The sequence below is a fragment of the Phytophthora cinnamomi genome (assembly GCF_018691715.1).
Source record: "Phytophthora cinnamomi strain GKB4 chromosome Unknown Contig15, whole genome shotgun sequence".
Lineage (NCBI taxonomy): Eukaryota > Oomycota > Peronosporomycetes > Peronosporales > Peronosporaceae > Phytophthora > Phytophthora cinnamomi.
In genome coordinates, this window is record NW_027150948.1 from 1,087,377 (window position 1) to 1,098,262 (window position 10,886).

A 10,886-nucleotide genomic window follows, 5' to 3' on the forward strand; every position below is an offset into this window, starting at 1 on the left:
ACCAATGGGGTACGGTACTACCTCGGTCTCAAGGGGTTAAACAGAAAAAAACGCCTTGACTATAGGGGTCCACGGAAATGGCTTAAATCGCTAAGTTTAGCAAAATTGAAGGTCTGTTAAGACCGCTTAATAGGACCTAATTTAGCAAAAAAACTGCAATCCTTAATATATCTCGTAAAAACGGCGCAGCGTAAGAAGTAGCGTAAAAAGTCTGCGGCTGCGAGCGGCGACCGTCGTGCACACTGGGCACTACGACTGAGGTGCGCCACTGTGCAACCTGCTCCAGGGAGGAGGGGTTGCGGCGGAGTACTGCCTGTGCGTGCAGGCCTGCCATTTCCACCGCGACAGCGCCCTGCATCAGTGACTCATGCGTTTTCGTAAGACGAATATTATGTTTTGGCAGGGTGCGTCCGACAGAAGGTCTTATTTTTGGCCATCAACGTGAACTAATGATCTTGTTTTTACTATTAACATACTTAGGGATACATACATTTTCACAAACACAAGTTTTGTTGAGCCAAAAGTACGGCACGGTGTCGTACTTCTTTGTCATTGACCAAAAAGAGTTTTCTTAACCTTCCTAGCATTAAAAAAAATCCCCCTCGACAGTGCAGATCCCTCTCCCCCCGCCGCTCATCTTGTCTCGGATGGTTCAAGACCCCCCAGCCACCAACGCAGCCTTGACTCGTGATGCCTCGCATCGTGATAGCAACACAGAGCTCACAGCACCCCGTGCTAGCCCACTCGCCCACGAGGAGCGAGCACTGAGTGCTGAGAATGTAAGAAACGCGTGCACTTCTTCCCGAACTCAGACCGCGTACCGAAGCTATATCCGTGGTATCGCAGCATGGCTTCGTGCTACACAGCCCGACGCCGAGCGCTTCTTCGATACCACTACGATTTCCTGTCGTCGGAGCTCCCCATTACGCACTCGCTACGAGCATCAAGTCTTTTTCGGCGTTGCGAGTTGCAGAGATGTCTCGCGAATGAGCTCGTTCTAGATGAGTCTCCATGGATGACAGCGACTGGTATTCCCCCTCAAGTTGTGATGTTTGGGCTGCAGAAGGAAATTCAGGCTACCGTCTGTGCTCTTCCTGAGTCCTTGGCAGCTCGATTTGCTAAGTTGCTGGAAGAAAAAGGGATATACAGGACTGGTATAACGCAGCAGCAACTCGAGGATACAATGCGTAGAGTGTTAGCGGACCGCGAGTCACGCTCGGATGCGGTCTGTCCTCACGGTACTCCGCCGACAACTACTATTCACTTTTGGCCAAGTGATGGCAAGCTGCACGCACTCCCAGAAAGCTTCGAGTTTCCGAGTACAGATGTACGGCACGCTTGGCACCAGTGGTGGTTCCGGAACGAAGCCGAAGGCCAGCCTCCATACAAGTCGGTGTCTACGCATGACCTGGCGACACGAAAAAAGCGTCAAACGTACTCAGACTGGCGCATGATAATGAAGCACATTTCAGCTGCAATTGAGAGAGAGACCGGCGCTTTACCTCCCTCCTCAATGACTGAGCAGCAGGCGGCAATGCTCTGCGTCACCGGTGTCAACAGCCTGCCGCTCAGCCCCTCGACAAGTTCACGCAGGACTACGCAGCTGAAGGTCACGACAATGTTTCGTCTAGTTCGTCAAGCAGCACACCAAAACAACCAAAACCCACGCACGTTAGAGTACAGACCTAGGAAGAAGAGGAAAAAGACTAAACGCATTTACTTGTAGCTCCGTTCATGGCACCTGCTTCTCCTTCACCGACTAAGCTGTGTTATCTCGAACGTGCCCTTTTGACGAATCAAAGCCCACCTTTTTTTGTCGTCTGACTGTCTTACGAAGGCTCAACACAAGTGAATGATTAGACCCATTAGAGACGACATTAGAATGCGGCTTGAGCGACGAGAGTAATTCGATAGCAGCCGCGGTAGATCCCGAGTGCTCTTGCGTCACGCAACACCGTATCACGCTACAGCCACATAGTACAACGTACGCACCGCTAAGCTGTTCGCTGCCCCCTCCTTTGACAGACCGTTGCTTGCCTCCGCCTGTCGGTTTCGTCATCATTTTCGCCATGGCGGGGATGATGTTCTCTGGATTTTATCCGGAGTAGTTGGGGCGATACAAGCGCGCGTACTAGTCCCTATACAAACACAAATCCCTGAATCACTTATAAGATGACAAAAGAATAAATAATGGATCGGGTCGAACCTGTTAGGTTTTATACATGGACGGATAGTATATTATCCAGTGCGGGTTGCCTGAGTCTTTTAGGGGCGACATTCGCGTGACAAGATAATCTGGACGTTGTTTGTAGTCACTTAGCCTTAACTTTCATGAGAGGCTCAAGTTACGAGGCCCGGCAGTAGAAATCCGCCCGACTACAAATAGATCGATGTCATTCTCAGTTATACGATTCCATGCTCCCTAACCGAGGCTACGTTGTTCGGTCGTATATGATCTCCCGTGCACCCGTAGCTGCAAGCAGGCGTCTACGGGCTCAGCTATCTATGTTTTTGTTGCCAAATCCCAGCAACACCAGAATTGTGTGGCTATGATCACGCGTCTCAGGACCCATCTAGCTATCCAGGCTGTCTCGCCAAGTCCCAGCAACGCGTCTCAGGACTCAGCTATCTAGGCTTTCTTACCAGGTCCCAGCAACGCCATGATGCTTCTCGCCGCAGAAGAACTGGACGGTGAACGGCGGTGTGGACAAGATCATCTCCGCGCTGGCGTCTGTGAAGGAGTCGTACCCAACGCTGTCGCCGGCCGACCTGGTCGGTAACGTGGCCATCGACTTCCTGGGCGGACGCACGGACGCCAACAACGGTAACGCACGGAGCAGAAGGCGAAGGGCTACAGCGGCCCGTACAGCAACGGCTTGCTCACGTTGTCGAACGAGTAATTCCATGTGCTCCTGAGCGAGACGTGGACGGAGGTTCCGGAGAAGGAGTACAAGGCTGAAGGAAAGGCGTGTACACAATGGACACGGACCTAGCGCTGCTGGCGGCGCCCAAGCTGAAGGAGGCGGTGCAACTGTTCGCTGTGGAGGAGGGCATCTTCAGGCACTTGTTAAATTCGGCGTGAGCCAAGGCCATGGCACTCGACCACCTCAACGTGACCAACTACTAGGGCGAGTGTACGGTATCCCAGTCGATAAATGCAGTTGAACCTGCGCCTGGAAAAACAATTGTTGCACTCATCAATATATTGTGATCGTTAGATGAAAATATTGATTGTGCTGCGGTAGCGAGATTGAGATTGCATGGAGTCTCTCGTGCGAACTCCATGAGGATCTCATGGTGTTTGCGTATGCACCCACCAACTTCAGGTACCACGCCTCACGGTCGCAGACATACGGGACCTGTTTGATATGTTGATAGTCCAGCATGGAAGTCCCAAGGAGCAGCTCGGAGCAAACGCAAACGTGGTTGAGCCGACGATATTCGAGCACGTGCTCGTCATGCTGCAGAACAAGAAGGTCTTCTCTCTTCACGAGCTTTCGAGAGCCACCATCGAGGCCAGGCACAATTCAGATGTGGAGTCCGACGAGAGTGACAATGAGTTTGTCGACTAGACTGCTGTACATATTGCGGATGTGTATTGTATGTTGGATTGTTCGATAGATTGCAAAGGTTGAAAAATTGATGCCCGGCAGAGACAATACAATTTTCAATATGTATTGTTCCAGCCCTGCATAATTATAGCGAAGTCTCTATCTATGATCGACTCTGGCTGTTTGTCTTCCTTTCACTTGACAGCGTGGTGTCGCCATATCGCGGTCAAGCTCTCGGTGCTGGTGCAGCATAAACATCGAGACTGGCCAACGGCAACAACGGAGTGATGCCGCCGGCCAGTAAGCGCTTTGTAAGCGCACGCTCTGAATTCCACTTGGCTCAAGGCACGCAGCCCGAACAAACAGTGGGCGCTGGCACGCGCCCACCACTGCATGAAGGCACGACCTGAACGACAACACAAGAGCTGAAGGAGACTAGCTAGTTCAGGTCTTTCATCCGCTTTTATTTTTCTCATTAATCAACTTACCTTCTTCGAAACATCCCGGGTTTCGCGACAAAGCTAGCTTTGCGCTCTTCGAAGTGTTGAGTGCATTGATCCCGGACGTCGCTGACTGTTCGGTACTTCATCTCTTCGGTGCGAGAGGTCTCCTGTCTTGGCTGTACCCAAGACTACCGGTACACGCCGACTAAGTACGAATCGACTAAGTTCGGCTTAAGTGCGGTTGAAGTGAACTTCAAGGATGCCGGGCTTTGCGGTGGACTCCGACGGCGATGTGGAGATGTCGATCCCCCAACCGATCTTCGAGGTGATCCGGGCGCCTGAGCTGTCCAGCTGGGACCATGCGGCGCTGATCGACTGGCATCGTGAGTGGGAGCGTTATGTGGAGAAGATACGTCATCGCTGCACCACCACTGGAGAGACGTTCGAGAACGTGGTGGCCACTGTAAAAGGTTCTGTGAAGCGTAAAACGCTGAACAACCTGGCTACCTACGTGCTGAAGAAGTCCGTAGACTCTGTGACAGATGCGGACATCATGAGCGCTGTACAGGCACGGTGCCACACGCTCAAGAACGAGTTCGTTCCGGACGTCACGTCGCTGTTCCGTCAGAATCTGATGATGGACCTGTCTATCGACGACTGTGACGCACGCATCTTCCGCTACTACGAAGATTTCAACGGAATTGTAGAGGACAACGGCCTCCAAAGGTTAATTGGAGCCGATAATGAGGCAGACGCTGGCTACAAGAGTCGCATGAAGTCTCGCTGCCGCCTATTGGTTGAAAACCTGCAGCCGCCAGTCCTCAAGGCTCAAATTTCGCGGCTTATCGAATTAGAGAGGCGTGACTGCAAATCTGATGATGTCGCCCTCTTCGATTTGATATTGGAGCATGCGAAGGTACAACAACGATTTCACCGGATGTCGCAGGACTATGCTACAAAGGCCGACGCCAAGTCGATGAAGTCTGATCGCAAGCCGCAGCGTGTCACGAATGACAAGTCGCCAACGCCTCGCCAGACATCTCCAATGACAACGGCGCTGAAGACGAGTGGTGCGTCGGCAGGGCGGCCTCCACGTCTGCCGCCCCATGACGGCTGTCTGGTCTGCAAGGGACCACACTGGCTCAGGGACTGCCCGACCGCCACAGACGCACAGCGCGAGGACGCGAGGAAGTGCTTCCGTGAGGCCAAGGAGCAGCGCTCCGGTGTACTGCGCTCTAAGGCTGCACGGTACATGGTACCGGACGCGACTGTTCGCCTCAACGGTTTATTAGAGGTGCCGTACTGCCCCGACACCGGTGCCGACAAGAGTATCATCCCCCAAGAATTCGTGGACTCGCTACGTAGTGTGCAGCCCACACTCGTAGTGACTCCATTGAGCACGCCGGTGGACGCTAAAATGGCTGACGGGAGTTTGGTGAGATGCGAAAACGAAGTGTTGCTGGATTTGGAACTAGTCACTATTGCGGGGCCGGTCTCGATGCGATCAGTGGCGTGTGTGATATTGGCCGGTGAAGGTGATGAGTTTCTGCTCGGCAGCGATGCCTTGAAGATGCTCGGCATCGATATACAAGACCAGCTTGCCCAGTTAGCAGGCTCACCATTGCTAGACGCAGAAGACGACGAGTTTCCAGTCGGCGGTGAGCTTTTAAACGACGAAGAGCCACCAGAGTACGATGCAGTACTTGGCCATCTGCTGGAACGCGCTGTAGCCAATGGCCTTCCGAGGGAGCATGTTGGCGCTGTTCGAGAGCTACTCGCCCAGTTTCCTGACGTTTGGCGGGAAGCAGTCGGCCTGGACCCGCCTGCAAACGTTGAGCCACTCTGAGTCACATTGCGCCAAGATGCTGAACCGTTCCGGAGCCCACCACGTAAGTACGCGCCTTTGCAAGCCCAATTTATCCGCGAATATGTGAAGTCGTTGGTCGACAATGGGCTGGTGGAACAGAATAATGCCTCTCGATGGGCATGTGCCGTTGTGCCCGTACGCAAACCGGGCACACAAGACCAGTTCCGACTCACCATTGACTACAGGCCCGTGAACCGAGTGACCGTCCCAATTGCCGGCACAATGCCAACGGTGGCTACTGCGGTCGACTCGTTTAACGGCAAGAAGATATTCGGGCGGTTCGACTTCACGCAGGGTTTCTGGCAGCTACCCCTTGACAAGGATAGCCAAGAAATTTTCTCTTTTGTCACACCAGATGGCGTGTTCACCCCGACTCGAGTCCCGCAGGGCGCGATGGACTCCGCGCTACACTTCCAGAGTCAGGTTCAAAGCAAGCTGGCTCCTTTGATTCCGCACTCGGCGCTAGTGTGGGTGGACGATGTTATTCTCTTCGCGCCAACGGTGGAAGAGTTCCTGCACACGCTGCGTGTTTTCTTCGAGATCGTGCACGAGGCCAATTTCAAGCTGAACATGAGCAAGTCATCGCTGTTTGAGCTGGAGGTACTATGGTGTGGGCGTCTAATTTCCAGTCATGGTATTCGCCATGACCCTGCCCGTGTAAGTGCCCTGGCAGAACTACCCCTGCCCGCCACCGTTGCCGACCTCCAGTACTTCGTGTGTGCCACAAACTGGCTGCACGACTCTCTTCCAGACTACGCGCGAGTTATTGCCCCTCTCCAGGACAAGCTGAATGCGGAGCGGCAGCGAATCGGTCGGCGTAATCGTAATGCTTTGAATGTAGCGACTGCGTGGACGAACCCCGAGCGCGCTGCGTTTGATGCCGTGGTGGCCCTAGTGGCAGACTCCGCGCTGATGACGTTCCCAGATCCTGATGCAGAGCTGCTTCTGTTTACGGATGCATCAGCCGCAGGCTACAGCATTATCCTGACCCAAGTTCGTGTCTGGGATGCATCGCTCCCCGTGGAGGATCAGGCGCACGAGCTAATCGTTTGCAAAGGCCGTTTGTTCAAGCACAACGAGTTGAACTGGACTGCGGTGGAGAAAGAAGCGTTTCCTATCATCAAAGCATGCCACGACCTGGATTATTTCCTTCTCCGATCGAAGGGATTTCGACTTTACTGTGACCATGCCAACTTGGCATACATTTTTGCGCCTGGTGTGGAGCTCAAGAAACACGTGAGAGATAGGCTGCAACGCTGGGCGATGCGCCTGTGCGGTCTTCACTACACTATCGAGCACATTCCTGGCGAGAAAAATGTCTGGGCTGACATCGTCTCTCGCTGGCACGCGAGATCTGTTATTAGTGTTGCTGCAGTACGCACCCGAAGCCACCAAGTTGTCCCAGTTTCTGATCTCTCGCCGCTCCGACCCTTGGCAGACGACGATTTTGCATTCCCGACACGTGCAGACATCCTCACCGCTCCGCAGGCAGCCGCTCGCGAGAAATCTCGGCTGCGCGTACCGTTGATGACGGGGGAGGATGGTGTGGTGACCATCGATGAACGTCTCTGGATCCCCACGAGCTCGACGGACTTGCTCGCTCGTTTATTCGTGGTCGCCCACTGTGGATCACAAGGTCATCGTGGCCAAGAAGCGATGCTTTTGGCCCTGAAAGAGCGATTCTGCATTGCCAACATGGATGCGAAGGTGGCGAAATTTGTTCGCCAATGCCTGCTTTGTAAGCACTTTAAAGGACCTCGGCAAATTCCGAGGCCGTACGGACCACTGCTTTCGCCGACCCAGCGGAACGAAGTAGTCCACTGGGACTTCTTGTCACTCGGTGAAGGATTTGGCGATTCAGCATATCTCCTCGTGGTGAAAGACGGGCTCTCTCATTTCTGCGAACTGTTTCCTTGCGCGACACCGACAGCTTTTGTGGCCGCAGAGGCATTGACAATGTGGTATGCAAGATACGGTATGCCGGTAACGCTACTATCCGACCAAGGCACGCATTTTCGCAACGAAACGATGAAGCACCTGGCCGCCAGACTGAAGATTGAACTCAGCTTCACGCCGGTTTATTCGCCATGGCTGAATGGCACTGTTGAAAGGCTAAACAAGGACGTCCTGCAAGTCTTTCGGGCGTTGCTGATGGAATATGGCCTCGACCAGCACGAATGGCCGTATTTGCTGCCCGCAGTGCAAGCCAACTTGAACCATACTCGGGTTCAATCGCTAGCAGGTCATGCGCCAATCGAAGTGTTCACTGGCCTGCCAGCATCATCAGCCCTGGATGCAATTGTGGTGCCCGCAAGTGCTGGTCGAAACGAGCGTGTCGTAGATCTGGCTAGTTTTGACGACATGATTGACCAACTGCGCTCATCGCTGCACGATTTGCATCGCGAAGTGGCCGACGCAAAGGAGCGCCAGCGACTCAGAGACATGGCAGCCCACAATGGCACTCCATCCAACTTCGATGTTGGCGACTACGTGCTATGGTCAAGGATTGATCAGCGGCTTCCGAATCGTAAGCTCTTAGGGCACTGGGTTGGCCCATTCAAGGTGATTGCCGCTTTGCCTCACTCGTTTGAAATCGAGCACCTGATAACGGGGCGCAAGTATGAGGTACACGCTTCGCGGCTGAAATTTTACTCCGACTCTGACCTCAATACTACCACGGAGCTGCTCGAACTGGTGTCCTCCCAAGGAATGCTGCTCGGGGTCGACAAGTTTGCTGACTACCGCTTCAACCAAGAGTTTGGTCGTTGGGAACTTCTCGTCTCATGGCAAGGTCTGCAATCTATCGAGGATTCCTGGGAGCCGCTCACTGATCTGCTGCAAGATGTGCCGACAAAAGTGCGCGACTACATCAATTCGATCGATGACGAGGATTTGCGCCGCCAGCTTGAATAACGCTCCAGACACCATCGAGCTTTGGAGGGCAATGTCGCCATATCGCGGTCAAGCTCTCGGTGCTGGTGCAGCATAAACATCGAGACTGGCCAACGGCAACAACGGAGTGATGCCGCCGGCCAGTAAGCGCTTTGTAAGCGCATGCTCTGAATTCCACTTGGCTCAAGGCACGCAGCCCGAACAAACAGTGGGCGCTGGCACGCGCCCACCACTGCATGAAGGCACGACCTGAACGACAACACAAGAGCTGAAGGAGACTAGCTAGTTCAGGTCTTTCATCCGCTTTTATTTTTCTCATTAATCAACTTACCTTCTTCGAAACATCCCGGGTTTCGCGACACGTGGTGACATTCTTCTCATTCGTACGAGGTTTTGTTCATAGTGGTCCGACATAGGCACCGTGGTTCGGGCGCCGTAATGTGACCCCAGTTAAGACGATGAAAGAACTCTATCTAACTGAATGGATTTCCTACGATGCTTCAAGATGTACTAGTACAAATAGAGAGGCTGTGTAGCAAAGAAGCAGCACTTGCTTCATGATAAAATCCAGAGCATCTCCGTGCTTTAGCACGGCTTAGTTCCAGGAAACGTGAGGGGAGTCGCCCCAAAATATGTCCACATATTTTGAGGTGTCGCCTCATCAAGCAAGACGTATTCATGATGCTCCACTAGTTTTATTATATGTAGGAATAATATGTGGAAGGTATTTTGAATTTCGGTGCGCACTTCTGGAATTTGAGTGTTGACTTTGAGAATAACGCCGTGCAAATGGTGTAGCTTTTTGGCCGACATTTTCCGACCGAAATGGTTATCATATTTTTTATAGTCAGCGGCCATCACATTTTGAGAAATAGGTCGACCATCCGTTTCCGCTCAGTCTTGAATTTTCCCGCGCAGCGCACACTTGGAAGGCCAAGGCAGCCGCGGCAACATACCTCTCGCCTGCGTGCAGCAAGTACGGGCGTTGATGTAGCACGCCACTCGTGTAACACGAGTCGCGTTCGACAAAATAAATCATGCTACGTGTACATGTATTGCGTTGGGTTTTAATGCCTGATCAAGTGCACGATCTACTGCTAGAGCCCTACCTAATGCATTTCGGGGATTAATTGCTGCCGTTCGATAGCTGTGCTGTCTTTGGGGTAGTAGACGGCTTGAATGTGGTGGATAGCACGCCAGTCTTCTGCATGAGCCAGAGCATTTTGCCCGCGTCGCTGGATCCTGGCATCCCCTTCCTCTCCACTTCGTGTACCTCACCAGATGCGGAGCAGCAAAGCGCGGCCTGCAGAGGTGTTAGCTTGCGGCCTGCAGCAAACAGAGATGGCCAAGCTGGCATCGGCCTAGACCGTGCCTTCAACGAACACAAACCGCACGAGTTAGTTCATTGACGCTGCTTAGCTACGCGCGGGGCGCGGGGGCCAGGTCCGTGCCCGACAGGCGCTTGAAACTGGCATCCAGCTGGTCCGACATGAACTCGTAGCCGCTGTTGCCCTACAGCGCGCGGTGCACCTGCTCGTTGAGACCGCCGGGTGTGGCGGCCTCGCCCGCCATATCATCGAAGCCCTCACTGGACTCGGCGTCCGCCATCGCCAGCACGTGGAAGAAGGACGCGATGTAGTCGGAAGAATTTATTTTGGTTCGTATACCGACCTGATCTTGTTCACGATCAGGAATGCGGATCAGGCATGTGAACTGATCGATTTGACGGTGAAGCAAGTGTGTATTGGGGAAGTTGGTGCATTATAGGAACGTGCTAGTAGCTACCGAACAATATCTATAGTGTGACAGTGGCGCTTGATCCAGTGGCGGTGTCGGAGGGAGTCACCTCCTCAGCCATCTCCTCGTCGGTAGGAATGTCGATGGCGCCAGGAAGCTGGATTACTTCGCTAGCAACTCGTCGGGAACGGCCACGACCACGAGGAACGTTAGCAAAACGACGCACATACTCGTGTGAGATCGTCTTAATCACCGTGACGAATGTCGCCACAGAGGAATGAGGCGTTGGGAACCTACTGTTTAACTCGCGGTTAAACCGCTCGAGCGGAATGTTAGTCCTCGCGATTAGTTCGTTGTCCAGCCCAAACACATTCCAGACATCAATGGAGTACTGTT

The 10,886-nt window shown here is 53.3% G+C and overlaps 1 protein-coding gene across 1 annotated transcript; it reads right to left on the minus strand.

The window, feature by feature from the left end:
* Window positions 1-1,397: 1,397 nt before the first annotated feature.
* IUM83_09603 (uncharacterized protein) lies at window positions 1,398-10,361 on the minus strand (the record flags this gene model as incomplete). Its single annotated transcript, XM_067934054.1, has 5 exons — window positions 1,398-1,408; window positions 1,503-1,627; window positions 1,721-1,750; window positions 1,808-1,824; window positions 10,284-10,361. The coding sequence occupies 5 exons, from the start codon at window positions 10,359-10,361 to the stop codon at window positions 1,398-1,400; spliced, it is 261 nt and encodes an 86-aa protein (XP_067796956.1).
* Window positions 10,362-10,886: the final 525 nt, after the last annotated feature.